This window comes from Lutra lutra, chromosome 14, assembly GCF_902655055.1.
Source record: "Lutra lutra chromosome 14, mLutLut1.2, whole genome shotgun sequence".
In the NCBI taxonomy this organism is placed as follows: Eukaryota; Metazoa; Chordata; class Mammalia; order Carnivora; family Mustelidae; genus Lutra; species Lutra lutra.
This window is the reverse complement of record NC_062291.1, coordinates 88,573,655-88,591,073: the sequence shown is the minus strand read 5'-3', so window position 1 is coordinate 88,591,073 and position 17,419 is coordinate 88,573,655. Positions and strand designations below refer to the sequence as shown.

Genomic DNA, 17,419 nt, shown 5'->3' with positions numbered 1-17,419 from the left:
GAGGAAGGTGGTCCGCAGCTCGGAAAGGAGAATGAGAGCATAAAGCAGACTGGGGTGTGAAGGCGGCTAGCAAACCCGAAAACCTCAATATCCCCATTTCCTTGCTGTGTTCCTGAGGATCATGGATAAAAGTTCTTCCCTTTCCTTTTTTTTTTTTTTTAAAGATTTTGTTTATATTTGACACAGAGAGAGAGAGAGAGAGAGCCAGAGAGGGAGCACAAACAGGGGAGAGGCAGAGGGAGAAGGCTCCCCGCTGAGCAGGGAGCCCAGTGCAGGGCTCGATCCCAGGACCCCAGGATCACGACCTGAGCCGAAGGCAGACGCCTAACGATGGAGCCACCCAGGCGCCCCGAAAGGTCTTTCTGATTTGGCTCAATCTAGGGGTCACTGTGCACTACTTGGGGACTCCCCAGGATGCAGGAGAGCCCCATGGTGCCTGTGGGGCCTCGTTAAGGAGGTGGCTAGGGAGTGTGTACATGTGCACACACTTGTGCATGCCACACACCCACGTGCACACCCATGACATGCACAGGCACACATGCACACCCGCACACACACGCGGCCCCACACGCACACGTGCACACGCATGAGGCCCCCCACGCACACACACGCACACACGCACACACACGCGGCCCCCCCCCACACACGTGCACACGCGGCCCCACACGCACAGGCACACACTAACAAACGACCCAAAGACCCCGTGGTTTGTGCTGTTTAGGAAAAGCACGCTGGCCACACTGAGCCCGTCTGAGCCCGTCCCCATAGCAGGGCCTTGTTCATGCCCGCTGGTCTGCCTGCACCGGCTGCACGCGCCAGCCCCCACAGTTGTTGACGCGCTGCCCAGAGAAGGGAGCCCAGGTCAGGGGTGCCCATGGGGCATCGCATGGCCCGTGGCGTGACCTCCTGTTCAAGGCTGCCCCCACCCAGTCCGGCTGAAGGACGCCCCTGTGAGGGCACCTCTTCCTTCCCAAAAGACCTGTAGCCCCCAGCGCCTGTTCATGGTGGGGCATCCGGACAGGTGGCTGGTCTGATGGGTCCTGAGTCACTGCTTCCGGTTCATGGCCGAGGCCCCCACTCACGGACAAGATGCTCTCGGCCCCTCCAGAGCCCAGCTGTGACGGGAAGGCACAATTCAGCTGACATGGTTCCAGGACAGAGCTGAGATCTGCCACTGGCTTTCCTGGCACACCAAAGTTGGGGGGGTCTCACCACATGCTGGGGGACCCTGAGCCACAGACTCCCTGGTCACCTGTCCTCTGGGACCTGACACCCCCTCTGTCAGTTCACCCAGAAGAATCACCCTTCCTTGCCTGAGTCCGTGGCTCTAGGAGGGTGGGTGGGATGAAACTCGGCCAGTGGGCTGGCGGGAACAAGGACAAGAGACTGGGAAGCCTGTGTCGTCTGCTCAGGGTCCCCGGCCCATCTCCACCAGAATCCCAGGGGACGCCCCTCACCCCTGGCCACCCTGACAGATGAGAGCTGTGTGGGCACCCTGCACACCTGTGCCCATCTCCAGACCCAGAGGCTCAGCCACGCTGCCAGGTGGGCCCCGCATGTCCTGGGACACAGACCCTAGTGACACTCCGGGGCCTGGGGCAGGACGGACAAGAGCGTCACTGCTTGTGGCAGACATTTCAGAAGCAGGTGACGCGCTGCGAGCAGTAAAGCTGGTCGCAGCGCCCACTGATGCCTGTCTGCAGCCCCACCCGTGGGGCGCCCACGTGCCCAGCACCCATGACGGCCCGTGGCAGGCCGCAGGCACCACGACTTCCCACACTGCAGCTGTCCCCTGCCACCGCCAGCACAGCCTGACCTTGTCACTGCTGGGCAGCCTCTGATGGCTGTACATCCTGGGTCAGACCAAGCCTTCTGGGCGGGCCCCTGGGTCCTGGAACCACCCCCCCACTCTTCCCCAGGAACGCACCACCTGGGTGGAATGTGGGGTAGGCTTGAGGGTGCGCGTCGCCTAAGCCGCAGTCCTTGCAAGACAGGAAGACAGCTGTCCTTCCCTAGAGGTCCTGCAGGCACAAGCTCCACCCGCCCAGGCCAGGAGGAGGGGCACCCCTCATCAGCCGGTCCCTGGGTCTCAGAGGCGAGGGCCAGCTTCCCACCTGAGGACCCTTGTCTGCTTATGGCAGAGTGTGCCCCCCCAGGAGAGTCTGGGCCTTGAAGACACCCCACTGCCCCTTGTCAGAGAGGGCACGTGAGCCAGGGTGCCCCGCAGGGACCCGCAGGGACCCACAGGGACCCCTGGACTGCTCTTGAGGATCTCACGTGTACGCTTAGATGTTCACGTTTTCAACCTCGAAGCACCCTAACAGGAACTGCCCCGCGAGACACGGATCACTGCTGAGAGCAGCTGTGACATTCTCCAGGCCTGCCGGCAGCTTCCTCCAAGGGGCCGGACCGCCAGGCCCGGGGAGCTCTGCAGAGTGCCCTGCTCGGGGCCTTCCACTGGCCCTAAAGTGCCCCCTCCACCCTCCAAACTTCGCCCACCACGATGCTCTCCTTGGCCTCCCAGTTGTCTGCTGCCCTGTGCTGTCTGGGTAGGGGCCTCACGCGGACCCAGCGGGGCTCCGCGGGAATATCTGTTTCCTCACGGGGCACCCTCGAGCTGTGGGTCCACCCACCTCCAAATCCCTGGGCCCAGCCCAGCACCCAGCCCATAGATGCCAGGGAGGTGCTCACCGAACTTCAAAGGGACGAGAATACTCCTTAGACCTCCGGGGAGTCTAGGGAGCAGGACACACGCTCCTTTCCGGGCCCAAACCGGTGCGCCATCTTCATCCCCAAGCCCGCTCCTGTCCTTGTCCCCTGAAGGCCCCTGGAAGGGGCACCACCAGCCTCCAGAAGGCCTGGCAACCCACCCCACCAGCCTCTGCTCTTCCTGATCCCCCGTCCCTGTCTCTTGCTGGTGCCAGTGCAGCCACACGGCCTGCAGGAAGCCAGAGAGTGGGCTGGGCGACACCCTCCAGGACCTCGGGCCCATTCACCATGTGCTCTGGGGGTGTCCAGCTCAGAGAATTCTCCAGGGCTTGCCCCCGGAGTGAAGCTGCCGGGACGCAGGGAGCGGCCATCCCATCCTCCACATCACCACCAGACACCAAGCTGCTTCCCAGAGAGGCTGCTCCACGCACACTCACTCTGGCAGGGGCGTCCACTGGCATGCCGGTCCCTGCCGACGCAGCCACCGCACGGTGATGGTCCTCGCCGACGGGCCTCGTGCAGAGACGCCCGCCATCAGCGTCTTCGGCATTCCTTGTGATGAAGCTGAACACTTTTCATATGTTTACTGGCCACTCGGCTTTTCTCCAGGGTTACAACCAGCGAAACATTCCAGGGGGCTCCTGGGCAGGGGTGGGGGTGAGCATAGGGTCCCGTGTCTTGGCCTTGCTGTGCAGTCGGCTGTGATCAGCTGTGGAACTGCGAATTCCTTGTCTGTGTCCTGGGTCTGACACCTGCCGTCCCTCCGTGGGGAGCTGCCCCGCGTCTTCTCCGGCCTGGCTCTCTCCAGGGCTTGCACCAGCGTGGCCCCCCCCCGGGTGACCATGCAGGCTGCCTCCCCCTCCCCTTACACAGGAGCTTTCCAGAGGCAGCCCGGCTCTGCAGGGCTGTAGCAGCACAGTCACGTGTCTCTGATGGAGATGTAAAACCTCCGGCACCAGCTGAGCTCAGTGTGTGCAAAGTCTGAACCAGGTGTGTTCGCAGGTACAGGACATTGGTCAGGCTCCAAGGCTCGAGACTCGACGGGCTTCCTGTTTTATGGGATCATGCCCAAAGACAGTGCCTCTGTCTCCCAGAAGAGGTGCGAGAAGTTCCAAGGGCCCAGCTGAGCTCTCCCGGTGGACGCTACTAATGCAGCGGCTTCCCACTTCACCTGGAGGCCCCGGTCACAGGACGGGGGAACCCCTCAGCCCTATACACTGTGCACAGCTAGGGGGTTGCTCCGACCCAGAGGGGCACGAGGGAACCCCAGCCCAGAGAAGGCACCAGGGCACATAGGAGTGCCGACCATGGGCGGGGATCCGGCTTTGGGTCTGGGTCCTGGCTCTGCTGCTCTGTTCACTGGGCACGGGCCGCTGACTCTGCACGGGGCACACAGGTGGCCCTCAGAGGGGGCTGGCTGACCCAACACGGGTCTGCAGAAGAACTGCGTTCTACACCTGCTTCGGATGCTGACTTCGGAGGTGAGTCTCTAACAGATACGCTGAAATGTGTTCTCTGGGGGAGACTCTGACCGCTGTGGGCTGGGTGCGCCCTTTCATTTCCCATCAAAGCCACAGAGATGCCCAAAGCTCTGTTCACGCTCTTGCTTCCCCCTCTGCAGACTGTCACCAAATCCAGGCCACCATGGAGGGCGTGGGAGGGAGCAGGCAGCGGCAGCAGCCCTCGGCTGGCCGGCCACCGGCGCCCTGGGGCACACTCTGCTACCCTGGACAGCGCTACCCACAGTGTGAACTCCGTCCTTACAGCCGGCTCTCCTCCGAGAGTGGGGGCGCAGAGGTGGAAGACCGTGGAGACTGCAGCTGTGGCCCCTATGAGCCCCTCATGCAGCAGGAGGCTGGAGGCCATGTCTCAGCCTTGGCACCAGCCTTGCCCAGCACTGGAGGGTCTTCACCAGCACCATCTGGCTGCAGCCCCTCCCACGAGTGCGGCATGATGCCAGCGTTCCTCAGCCGTGAGCACAGAAGCCTGGAGACCAGGCCACTCGCCTGCTGGAAGCTTGGAAGGCCCTCCACCCAGACCTCATAGCCTCGGGTCTTTCTGGGGGCGGCTGCGTCCTCTGGGGGCCGGCGATCCCATGGAGGGACCTGGCTTGTTCATCTGACCCCGAGCCACAGCCTGTGGGGCGCGCTAGGGAAGCCAGAGTTGCAGGCAAATGGGTTCTGTGGGCACCAGTCCAGTGAATGACCAGCAGCTCCATGTGAGGGAGGCTGCTGGTCTCTCTGAGCCTTGGGTAGGGGGATGCCTCAGGACTCAGGATCCTGAGGCCCCTGTTGTCCACTGTGTTCAAGAAGCAGCCCTCTGTCCTGGGGGGCTTTCTGGACCTCCACCCCAGCTGCGGTACCTGAGGGCTGGATTGGGCTCTGCTGGCTGGTGCCTCCCACTGACCTCCCAGGCGCTGGCAAGGAGGAAAACAGGATCCAGCTCCTCCCCCTCACGATGTCGAAACCACACTCATCCATCCAACATTTACAGTCCGGAGCCCCCCAGCCCACAAGGCACCAACTTCTTCAGTGCCCACCCACCCACTGCTGTCCCAGGGGGCGTTCCAGGGGGCCTGCTCTCTCGGAGCGAGAATGTTCAAGGCCGGTGGGGGATTGCTGAGAGCGGCTGCCAAGACCTGGGCCAGGGGTAGGGGCCTGCGGGGGGCGGGGGCGCCCTCCCCCGGACTCTGCCCGGAAGGCCGGGGGAAGCGGGTCCCACCGCGGGCGCCAGGGCTCACCTCGTCCTCCGGCAGAGTGGGGAGCGGCTCGAAGTCGTAGCCCGCCAGGTCCTTGCCATCCTCCTCGTACAGCTCGGCCGCGTCCATGGCCTGCAGCCCGCGGGCGCGCCGGGGGCGCCTCGGACACACCGGCGCGGGGGGCCTCGGCCTTGTGGCGGGGCCCAGGCTGCGGCTGCGGCTCGGGCTCGGGTTCGGGCTCCGGCTCGGGCTCGGGCTCGGGCTCGGCTCCGGCTCCGGCTCCGCTGGGGCTCGGGCTCGGCTCCGGCTACGCGCGCCCCGCCGCCATGGCAACGCGCCCGCCCCCCGCGGCCCCGCCCTCGGCGAGCCGCCCGCGCGCCTGCCGCAGTGTCACCCGAGCGGGGGACCCGGCGCCTGGGAGGCTGGGGGTCCCCGCGCTCGCAAGGCCTGGCTCACTTCGGCGGGCGCCGCGGCGCGACTGGGGCTGCGCGCTCCTGGGGACGCGGTCCCTTCTGCGGGCGGCGCGGAGGCGGCGGCCTGTGCGCGGCCGAAGCGGCTCGGGGCGGGGCCCCTCGGGTGTCCTGAGCGACGCCCCCGCCCCCGCTCCTGCTGCTGGGTGAGCGCCCACCTGGGCCCCCGAGGCCGAGGGCCGGGCGCACGGCTGGGGGCACTGCCGGGGGCGGCGTGGGGCGCGCTCTGGGTGGGTCGTGGACGCTCTGCGGGGGCGCTCCCGTCCCTCCCCCGCCGCCCCGGGGCGGGGCTGCCGCAGTCCTCGCGGGGGGTGGGGGGGTTTGGCGGCTGCAGAGGCGGAGCGGGGAGGGGGCGGAGACCGGGCAGGGCCCCTCTGAGCAGCGGGGGGTCTGGCCCGCCTCCTCCCTGGAGCGAGGGTTCATGGGATGTAGGGAGCAACAGTTAGGGTTTCATTCTGACCTTGCCAGGCAGCCTTGGGGCAAAGGAGACCCAAACGCCAGACGACACCTGCCCACAATTCAGCGGTCCTGCTGTGGCCTGATGAACCCCTTCGTTGCCCCGTTTATGGTCCAGTGGCTGGACTTGGCTCAGCACCGGTGTGAGCCTTGCCCCAGGCTGGGCGGGCTCGTGGTTGTCTGAACATCCAGGGTACTCTCCCAACCCTGGCAAAGGCAGCACCCCCTACCCTCCTCTTCCACAGGAAGTGGACATGGTCCTTTCCCCACTTCCAGCAGAGCTCTGGGTCAGCGGAGGCTACTGGCCAGGCTATCAGTTTCCATGCGTGGCCAGCCCTACCCTTGCTTCGCCAGGTACACAGCAGGTGATCCGTAAATGCTCCTTGTGTGAGTGAGCCAGGGCTTGTGGCAAGGCGTGCAAAGTCCAAGCGTTCACTGGGACATTAATTCCCAATATTCTGTGCTTGGGTCTGGTCACTGTGACACTGGGCCCTGGCATGTGACGCCCAAGCGTGTGGGGGCACTCAAGTCACTGGAGAAACGGGCCTCAAGCTGGTAGCCGGGTAGTCAGCCTCATCCTGTGCGAAATGCCGGTCCGCGAGCCTGCCCAGGCCAACTAGGCAGAAACTGGGTGCAGCTTCCCCACTTCTGGGCATGCAGATGCTCAGAGCAGCAACAGGGTTGGGTGGAGGTAGCAGGAGCTGGAGAAAAGCCCCCTCACAGTTGTGTGATGTGGACCAGCTGTCTGAGCTGCCTCTGACTCTTGGTCTCTGTGGCACACACAGGGCCTCAGAAGGAGGCAGAGGGAGGCAGGAGGGCCCTGGGGTGCACCTCCGCCCTCAGACCCCGTCCACAGGGCTGAGCAGTCTGGCTGCAGGGTCCGCCTGCAGGTCCTTACCCTCTGCTTTCCCGGGAAAGTTGTGCTCCTTGGTTTGCCTGGTTCTGTGGCATGATGGCGTCTCCCCCTGCAGCTTGGCGGGTCTGAGGGCTTGAGTGCTCACTTGTTTTTGTGGCAAGCTCTGGTCCGGGAGAGGATCTGGTGTTCGCCCTGTGTTCTGGGGCCTCCGACAGCATAGAGGCTTCATTAACGTGGCTGGGTGAGGCAGGACTCTGAGCACCAGAGCAGGTCTCGATTAGGCACTCCCGGTGTTTTGTTTTGTTTTTTAAAGATTTTTTTTATTTATTTGACAGACAGAGATCACAAGTAGACAGAGAGGCAGGCAGAGAGAGGGGGAAGCAGGCTCCCCGCTGAGCAGAGAGCCTGATGCGGGGCTTGATCCCAGGACCCTGAGACCATGACCTGAGCCGAAGTTAGAGGCTTTAATCCACTGAGCCACCCAGGCGCCCCCGGCACTCCCGGTCTTCCCAGAGCCAATGAGCACGCGCACGAGAGAGGACAGCCAAGCAGCCCCTCGGTGTCCTTTCAAAGTTCACTCCTGACCCAGTTTCCAGCAGCGCCAGGACCCTCATGAGCAGACCCCAGGGTGGCCTCCAAGCGTTGGCCTCCGTGCCTGCCTGTCCCACCACGTCAGTGTGTCCGGCGCAGGCCGCGCCTGCTCCCCATCCTCCCGAGGACCGTCCCGAGATGGTGGAGTCCCGCCCTGCAGTCTGAGACCGTGACGTTGTAGTGCCGCAGTCTGCTCGGTGGTCCTCCCTGACCCGTCCGAGCGTGCGCTGCCCACCGGTCTGCCCTACCTCACTTCCCTGCGAGAGCCGTCCTTCTGCAGACCCTGGCCTGAGCTGCCCTCCCCGCCTCTGCCTCTGCCCTCCACAGACCTCGCTCCTGATCAGCGCCAGGACAGGACGTCCCTGATGGGCGCCGTCTCCTGCAAAGTCCTGTGCTCGTCTCCAGACCCTGGTCTTTCTCAGACACCAGCAGGACTTTGCTTCACTCTTCTGAGCCGCGGGTCCCCTGCAGGGGCGTCGCTCCCAAGCTAAAGCGAGCAGGGGCTCCCGGCCCGACCAGTCCGCGGCTGATGTGAATGGGGTGGGGGTCTTCAGAGTCTTGGCTCTCATTTCTAAGAATTTTGAAAAGCTGTCAAACTGCTCGCACATTTTGAAGTCAACATTTAAATTTTGTAAGAAATCACAAGTGTAAATGATTGCCAGGCGTGGAATTTCCGGTAAAGATGGATATTTTGAAGTAAAGCTGTTACTCTTGTCAACCTATCCAAGGAACTAAATACCAACATGGTTTTTGGATTTTCGTTTTATGTCTAAGTAAGCTCTGCACCCGCCGTGGGGCTCAGACTCACCACCCCAGGGTGAGGAGGCCCCCACCCCACAGGCCTGAGCCGGCCCGGGTGCCCGCGGAGACATGGCTGTGCCACCCGCCGTTCGTCATTTAAAAAAAAATCATGTACTTGTTCTTTACCAGTCCACAACCTACATCAGAGTGTTTTCCCTTACACTTATGACAGACATCAGATTTTGGCCAGAATTTTATCCTGCAGTAAAAACTGCTCAGCTTGAAAGAGTCTGTAGATCCCCCATCACACGCCTTTGCAACCAATACACATGCAGGTTTTCATCAAAAATTCAATAAATAAAAAAAACAAACTTTTTTTCCCCAGTGACCCATACAACTTGTCTTACAGTCTTGAAGTCTTTCGGTGAAGTAAATGACCGTGTTTGTGCTGGGGATGGGAACACACACCCAAGGACTGTGCACCACTGGCGTGGCTTCTGTTGGGGGAGTCTGAGCCCTGTGCGGTCACTCTAGCTGTCACTCTGTGGCCATTACTTTCTGGCTGTCACTCTGGCTGTCACCCTGTGGCTGTCACTCTGTGGTTCTCACTCTGTGGTGGTCACCCTGTGGCTCTCAGTCTGTGGCGGTCACTCTGTGGTGGGTCACTCTGTGGCTCTCACTGTATGGCTGTCACTCTGTGGCTCTTACTCTGGCTGTCCCTTTTTCCATAAAGACAGATGTCATATTGTGTTATATATACAAAGCATTTATTTCAAAAAAAAAGTCACATTCACAGGTGCCTGGGGTTAGGACTTCAACAGGTCATTTTGGGGACACCATTTGACCCACCACAGTGTCCTTAGAGCTGGCCCTGGGACCATGAAGACCTTGTTGGGACCCCTGCGAGCCTGTTTGCTGGCCTGGGAGCTCTGCAAGGGCTGCACAGTCCAGGGCTGGAGTGGGGTGAGGGCACAGCCTCAGGCTCGTGGCCGGCCCCCCGTCGCTCAGGGCAAGCGCTTGGGCTCGCTGTGCATGTGTGTTCTTCTACTGCAGCTGTGCAGGCTTCAGAGAGCAGCCTTTGCCGGTGGGCAGGACCTCCCCGAGGCGGGGGACAGGGAGTGAGTGCAGCCCTCGCCCGGGGGCTTTTCTTCCCTGGACGGGAGGACCCTGACCCGTGAGTGTCCGGCTTTGTGCAGTTAGGAGCAGCCCGGAGGGCCGTCCTGTGTGGTGTGGGTTGGCTTCCATGGTGGCCCAGGTGTGGCGTGGAGCTCCGGGCCCCGCAGCTTCCCTGCCAGCCCGGTTCCCCGGCCGGGCTGCAGGCTGTGCCGCGATCGCAGGGTGCATGACTGGAAGCCACAGCAGTGTGTTGTCTTGTGTTTCCGCTGCGCGCTGCTCATGAGGGTTTCTGCCAAGGACAAATGCAGGCGTGGGTGGCTCAGGGCCTGACTCTGACATTCCAATGCCAGACGGAGGCAGGTGGGGTGGGGACTGCCCGCCTGGCATGGAGGGATGGCGCCAGGTGCCCCCAGTTACTGTTGGCACGTCTCCCCCTCCTCCGTTTCTCTGGATTCTCAGTAGCTCAGAAGCCCTCAGTTACTCCGTGTGGGTGTTGGGGTGCGTGGGGAGGGTCACCGCGAGGGAGAGCCCTTCTCTGTCGCTGGAAGGTGGCTGGTGTCTGCCCTGGGTCTGCGAGCAGAGCGAGCCCCTCGCCTGGGAACCAGCGCTTCTGGTCCTTGTTGCTGTCCGTGGAACTGGATTTCCAATAGGGCTTTCCTGGGTCATCGGGGCCCCTGCTCCCAGAGCGGGGGCAAAGCTCGCTCTGGAGCACGGAGGTAGCTCCTTCCTGCGTGAGGCAGGGCCACGCGACATTCCGGCCGGTCGATGAATACTAACCCGTGAGAAACAAACACCAGTCTTTAAACACAGAATTCCAGAATAAATTCAACTAAGCCCAGCTTCCCTGGGGAGTCGCCAGGAGTTTATTGGCTGTGCTGTTCCCTAATGCACGAAGAGCGAGACCGAGTTTACACTGTGGTTCCCCATGAACAAAGCACTGAAACGTTGTCCCCTGTCCCGGACCAATGCTCCTGTTCTTGGGAAACTCGCCCAGGACTCCGTTTCAGTCACGTCAGTGGCAAATGTGTCTCAGAAAAGGATAAAAAGACGTGGGACTCAGGCACTGACGGGTGCAGGCGGCCCCTGGGAAGCCAGTCCTGGGGCCCCGGGGCCCTGCCGCGGCGGCGGGAGCACCGGGCACACACGTTCCCTCCGTCCCAGTGTCTCCCTCCTCTCGCTGCTCTGAACTCCATGTAGGTGTCTTCCTTTCATGGGTGTCCTGCAATGTGTCCTCTCAAAGTTCCGCAGGGCACAGCTCTGCTGACTTTTCCACGGAGCCCCAGGACCCAGGCCGAGCTCCGTGGCCTTCCCAGAGGTCCACGTGGCCACCGACAGTCAGCGGCTTTCAGTGCCGGGCCTGGCAACGGTCTTCTCCTTTTTTACCAGGAATTCGTCTTATCATTTACCCCCCAATACCTGGTGGGCTTCTCCCTTGGCTTCATCTGAGGATTGTGGGCCATGCCGTACGGTCTCCATTGGCCAGTGCCCCTCTTCTGGGAAGTGCTCTTGGCCTCCTCCCAGGTCTGCGGCTTAAAGAATTCCACGTTCTGGTGCGTCTGTGGGAAGTGAGAGAACCTGTCTTTCCTCATCCCGGTGTCTTTAGCTCGGTCTGGAGAACTTGGAGGAGATTTACTTTGGGGACGTGACTGATACCACCTGCCCCGCTCAGGAGGGCTCTCCCTCTGCACTGCTCTGCCCACAGCTGTGTGTCCGCCCGCGCTGGTGATCACGGGGCCCCCCCGCTGCCCCAGCCGTGCGGGTGTGATCCGTGGGGAGCAGACACGGACAGGGCAGAGAGGCCTGTGCAGCAGGAGGAGGTAGAGAAGGCCGCAGGTGCGTCGTGGGGGGTCCGTCCTTCCTCCACGTGGGAGCGCTGGGCGGTGGTGAGGCCTGGCGGGGGTGCCATCTCAGTGCTGCTCCCTCGGAGCGGCCGGGGTTCAGGTTAGACGCCAGGGCGTGTGGTACATGGACATTCTGGCCCTGTCTCGTCCTGACTGTGGGATCCCGGACAGGTCACTTGACCTCTCTGCATCTGCTCACGGGGTGTGACATCAGCCTTTGACAAGTGACGTGTGCACGGCACCTGGCCTGGCCTGCTTTAGTGTATGCTTGGCACATGGAATGGGGACACCAAGGAAGCCCCCCTCCCCAGATGGGAATGGTGAGACTGGTTCCTCAGAGTGCCCTGAATTGGGGGTCCCATGACATGTGTGTGTGGCAGAGACCCGGGGCAGGCTGGGGAGAGGGAGACGTGGAGGAAATGGGGCTCAGGTGCCCCGATGAAGGCTGGAGGCAGAGTCCTCTGATGGGCTGGGGAGCTTGGCTTTTCCCCGTCATTGGTCCCGAGCTGCCGGAGAGTGGGAGGGGGACCGAATCAGGGACTCTGTCTGTTGCTGAGCTGGTTGCTGGACACTGTGGGTGGGAGTGTTGCCCTGTGTGGTCCCGCGGAGACCTGTGTGGTCTCCTGCATGCCCAGCGGGTCCCAGTGCCCCAGGCTCTCCATGGGTCCCCCTCCCCCAGGGCCTCACTCCCCGGAGCCCCAGCTCAGGCTGCCAGATGTGGAGAGAGGCAGGGACAGCCATGGGGCACTTGGTAAACTGTGAAGTGTGGCCCTCAGGCCCCAGGGCCAGGACAGGCATGACAGACTTCCGACTTAGAACCCTTCCTGTTTCCTCTTTCCCGCTGGGGCTCTGGGGCGTGTCTGTGGCGAGGAGAAGCGGTGCAGGCTGCCCTCTGTGTCCAGGTGGTTTCAGCACATTTGGCCCTGAATCTCCTGCCTGTGGGGTCGTTTCTCTACGACCCTGGCCTCCGACCCACGTGGCTCCTGCACTGGGGGGCCCGGTGTTGCCGTGGGGTGTGCTGCCCTCCCTTGGGCCAGCAACCCCTGCAGCGCCTGGAGCCGGGGGTGGGGAAGAGCCCGTCTTTCCCGAAGGTCCGGGTGCTGTTCGTAAAGGGCGTCCCACAGCAGTTTGGGTTTTGAATCTAGCGCGTGGGTCTTGACGGCGGAATTTTTGGTGTCCTGACATTTCGTGCTGAGCTGGATCCCACAGAACCTCCCCGCCGGCCCTCCCCGGTCACGTGCCTCCCCACAACATCTGTGGCCTGGACCACAGCTGCCTGGCACTCCCGAGGAGGGGTGGGGGATCTCCCAGCGGGGCCTCGGGCGACGGCTCCCTTCCCGCGCTCCCGGGCTCCACAGGGGAAGGGCCCTTTCCCACCACTGCATCCTCTCCCTCGGAGTTCTGGGTAAGGAGCAGGTTTTCTGGGCTGCTTCTGTTGGGGAGTGTGGGTGAGGGGAGGGGAGACCCTGCTTGCCCCTCCAGATGTGACGTCATGGGGAGGGGTGGCGCTGTCTCGGACCCGAGTTGTCTGAGTCCTAGGGTTGGGGAGGAGACATCTGGGACAGCCAAGAACAGGGTGGAGGCCGTAGGCCCTCAGCTTCCACAAAGGGTGTGTGTCTGCGCAGGTGTGTGACAGGAAGGTGGCCTTTGGTTCTTGTCATGGCCCCGAAGACTGAGGGGTTCGAGGTGACAGATTCTCTCTCTTCGCTCAGCTTCCTGAGACACCCAGTCGGGCCTGACTCCTGGCTTCCAAGCTTCCCTCCAAACCCTCCGACTTTAGGGAAGCGCCCTGCTAGCCAGTTTGGGCAGAACCCCGGCCCTGGCATCTGAGGGGCCCCTCCTCCCCTCCGGGGACATCTTACCACACCAATGCCTCTAGCAAGACTCCTGCTGGCGAATCGAGCCAGAAACCCTTCCTCCTGACTCTTCCTCCCAGTGGCCACCCGTCAAGACCTCATGACCGTGTCAGAGAAAACAAAGCGGGATGGGGGCTGTATTCGGAGCAACTGTGTGCAGACAGGCTGTGCCCCGTTCTGAATGCAGCATGGACACGGGGGACATTATGGCAAGGGGACCTTAGGGCTGGAAGGTTCTGGCTGCACTCACCTCCCAGAACTCCTGCGGACGGCCGCCTAGGGTGAGGAGGCATGGAGGGTGGGGCTCTTGCTGACTCGGGATGGGCCCGGGAGAAGGTTTGGGAGCAGGCCTGCGGTTGGCCAAGCAGAGAACCTTGGTCAGACCCCCTGCTCCCTGGCCGTGGAGTCCCCTTTGCCCGTGAGTCTCATGTCTTGCCCCTGCTGCAAGACCCTGCGGTTGTCCCCCTTGATTCAAGTCTGGCTTTCCTTTCCTTCTGTAACAAATGTCATGACTCTCTTCTTAGCAGGGGCCTCCAGTGCTCCCAGGGAGGGGGCGTGTGCTCAGGCCTCCAGAGGCCCCAAAGATAGGGCCTGGGCTCTGGGCCTGTCTGGGGGGCAGCCCCTGCCCCAAGGGGACCCAGCTTCCCTTGTATCTTCTGCAGCCATCAGCCCAAGCCCCATGTCTGGTGTCCAGGACAGGGCCCACAGGAGAAAACAGCAGCCGGAGGTCTGGGGGGGGCTGTGGTCAACATGAGGGGCTGGAGGCTGATATCAGCCTGGACAGAGTGGGCCCCACTGCAACTCCATAAGCATTTATTGAGCTCCTACTGTGTACCACACCTGCGTTCTGCAGGACAGAGAAGGACAAGCAGCTCGGCCCTCCCTAGGAGGTCAGGCAGGATCTGCAGGGCCCAGTGGGGTCTCTTGCTGGGAACCCTCACCCAGGACGGGCCCTTGGGGCTAGATGGTGCCCCTGGGCCCATAGCCCCACGCCCTGTGACCTGCGGACTGTCCTGCTATGCATCTACAGAGCTCTCCTACTGTGCAGCTTTGGGGGCCCGGCTGGACCCCTGCGCAGGAGAGTGGTGGAGTGCAGCCAGGGGCTTTGGCTTGGTAACCGGCCCAAGTAGTGTCCAGACCCTAGCCTGAGCCGGCTGTCTGTGGAGCTGGACCTTTCTGGGAGTGGACCAGGCCTAGCAGTGGCCACTGTCCAGCCTGGGCTGGCAGCTGGGGGCCTGGGGTGTGTGGGGCCTGTAATGGGCTTCACTGCCCCCCAGGCCACGCTTTAGCCCTGCATTTCCTCCAAAATCCAGCTCAGAAGGCCATGTCCTTACTGCTGTGTGAGTTATCCTGGAGCAGAGGGACGGTCTGGGAGCCCACCGGCCGATGCTCCAGGAGGCCACAGAGTTAGCTCGGGCAGGTCCCGGCTCCAAGGACCCGGCTCCATCCCTGACCAGCAGTGGGACCAGAACCTGACCTCTTTATGAACACAGTAGGTGGCCAGGAGAGTGAAGACCAGCAATAGGGCACCCAGCCCAGGACCCCGCCCCTGCTTTCCCACCCTGCCCTCCCCCACCCCAAGGTCTGGACCTTCTGGTGTTTTGTCCTTTCTCCCAGCGGGGCCACAGTTTTGATCCAGGACTCCCTTCTTCCCATGAGAGCCCCCCTGCCCCCACCGTGGCCTGTTTGAGCTGGCCCCTCCCCTCCCTTTCACTCCTCCCCTCTCCTCCCCCCTCCCCCTCCTCCTCTTTCCCCCTCCCCCTCCCTCCCCCTTCCCCTCCTCCTCCTTCCCCCTCCCCCTCCCTCTCTCCCCTCTCTCTCTTCCGCTCCTCCATTAGAGCTTGAGCCAAGTGGCTCAGGTCCAATGGCCCCAGGCAGGAGGCCCAGGGAGCTGGCTGACCCCCAGGGTCTCGGTTTCTCTGAGGTCTGCCTGACCCTATAGTGACTGCTCTGTCCTGTGCCCCAGGTAAGAGGGGCAGGGGACCTGAGTCTGAGGTTGCTAAGGTGGGTAGGTGAAGCCAGGTGGGGAAAGCTGGAAGGCCCAGGGGCCCCAGCATTCAGAAGGCAGAAAGGCTGATGTGCACCCCAGCTCCAGCAGCAGGACACTCCAGCACATCCGAGGCCCAGGAGACAGACCACAGTCCCAGGCTTATCTTGATTCCTTCCTAATGGTGACCCATTCTCAGGGCGGCCCCAGGCACCTCTGCCGCCAGCCCACAAGGACCCTCACTTGTCCGTGCTTGGTCCTTGGTCCTGGCATCGGCAGATGTGGCCGTACCCAGCAGGGCCCTGGTGTGGCCCCTCCCCCTCTCTTTTACCCTTGTTTCCTGCTGAATGCCTATTAAATCATTTCTACGGCTTTACCGAGGTAGAACTGACATTTCCCGAGCCTCACATATTTACAATGTGCATGGATGCCCCAGGAGGCCAGCCTGGGGGTGGGCACGGCCATCTCATTTGCTCGGTGGGGTTGAGGGTCCCTTGGGAGTGGCCAGTGGGCTCAAGGGAGACACAGTGTGGGGAGGGCAGGAAGGACGCCCGCACACTTGGAGCAGGAAGCCGTACAGTGGAGCAGGAGGGCCTCTGTACAGTGCACGCGGCTGGAGGCCAGGGCCCTGTCCCTGCCAGCTGCCCGGGTCCGGGGGTGTGCAGAACCAGCACAGCGGCTGCTCCGGGCTCAGCAGCCTCCTGTCCCCTCCAAGCACAAGAGACTCCTGAGTGCATTCAGGGGCCTGCGGCAAGTAACCAAGGTCACCAAGTTACTCATTGCGCAGAAACTGTTTTTTTCTCAATCTTATTAGAGTAATTTTCAATCTGGTTAAATCTGGACTAAATTGAATTTGGCATCAGGAAGACCCAGCCACTTAGTTTCTGCATTTGCTTCTAAAGCCTGAGTTTCAAATGTGCAGAGAAGGCATTCAGGCTCACAGACGGGAAGATGGACGGCTTCATGGAGTTTTGTTCTGAACATCCTGCTTGAGGCCAAATGCAGAAGCCTGCGCAGGTGGTGCTGGTGGACCAGACGGGCTGGGGTAGGTGGAGCCAAACTGTCCTGGCGCCCGGCCCGGCCCCCATCCCCACGGGCAGCCGGGGCAGGACGCGGGCAGGCTCTCCAGTGGAGGGCACGCCATCTCTCCACACAGACCCCCGGGACATACCTGTTTGGGCACAGACCAACAGTCCTCCTGCAGCTCCAGACTCCTGGTGCAGGGCTCAGGCCTGCCCTGGCAGCCCACCCACGTCAATGCGGGGACTCTGGCCCCGGGAGCAGCATCGTGCCTGAGCCCCTGTCCCCTGTACTCACGGAGCACGAGCGCCTGTTTGCAGGAGTGCGACCCCACAATGCAGACCACATCGACATCCGGCCACTGCCCACTCAGCACCTACTCAACACACGGTGCCCCAGTCCTGAGTCCCCACTGCCGCCCATGGCGCCGGATACTCCCTCCAGAGCACTGGCCCCCACCGCACAGGAGACATGAATGTCACCCAAGTCACCACACCAAGACCACGAGCCTCACAGACAGAGGCCATGGGCACTTGCCCCTCTGCCACTCAACACGAGGCATTCCTCCAACAGGAGGCCCCTGCCACCAGGAGACTGTCCCTTCCCGACGTGGACCATGAGTCCTGTCCCAGGCTGTCCCATGGCAGGACACCATCCCTTTAGGATGAGGACCATGAGCGAGCTCCCCACCAGGACACAGATGTGCAGGACCCTCCGTGTGATGCCGTGGCTCAGCCGCGGCCCCTCCGACGTGTGCTCCCTGCAATGAGGACAGCGACGTCCAGAGAAGCTGTGTTTTGCTATTTCAAGCATTTCGCAGACTCCACTTACCTGGTGGAGATAACATTTTGGATGAGCCAGAAAGCCCTGCAGGTGAGTTTCCGAGCCAGCCTGCAGCTGGCGTGGCCCTCGGTGACACTGTGAGGCCCCCGAGTCGCCGCCATGGCTCTTGTGTGATGGGGTGTGACTTGAGACCCTGCCCGCACCCGGACAAGCTGGGGGGCCAGGCTGAGTCCCCGTGCTCACGTGGGCGAGGAGCCCTCCTAATGGGACACCGTTGGTCTGGGCTTCTGAACCA

At 62.4% G+C, this 17,419-nt stretch overlaps 1 protein-coding gene across 1 annotated transcript in view; it reads right to left on the bottom strand.

Annotated features, from left to right (window-relative positions):
- Positions 1–5,593, bottom strand: part of KNDC1 (kinase non-catalytic C-lobe domain containing 1) — a 61,490-nt gene extending 55,897 nt beyond the window's left edge. The window contains 1 exon segment of the mRNA XM_047703468.1: positions 5,450–5,593. Coding sequence (XP_047559424.1) covers positions 5,450–5,536 — 87 coding nt within the window. The 5' untranslated portion in view covers positions 5,537–5,593.
- Positions 5,594–17,419: the final 11,826 nt, after the last annotated feature.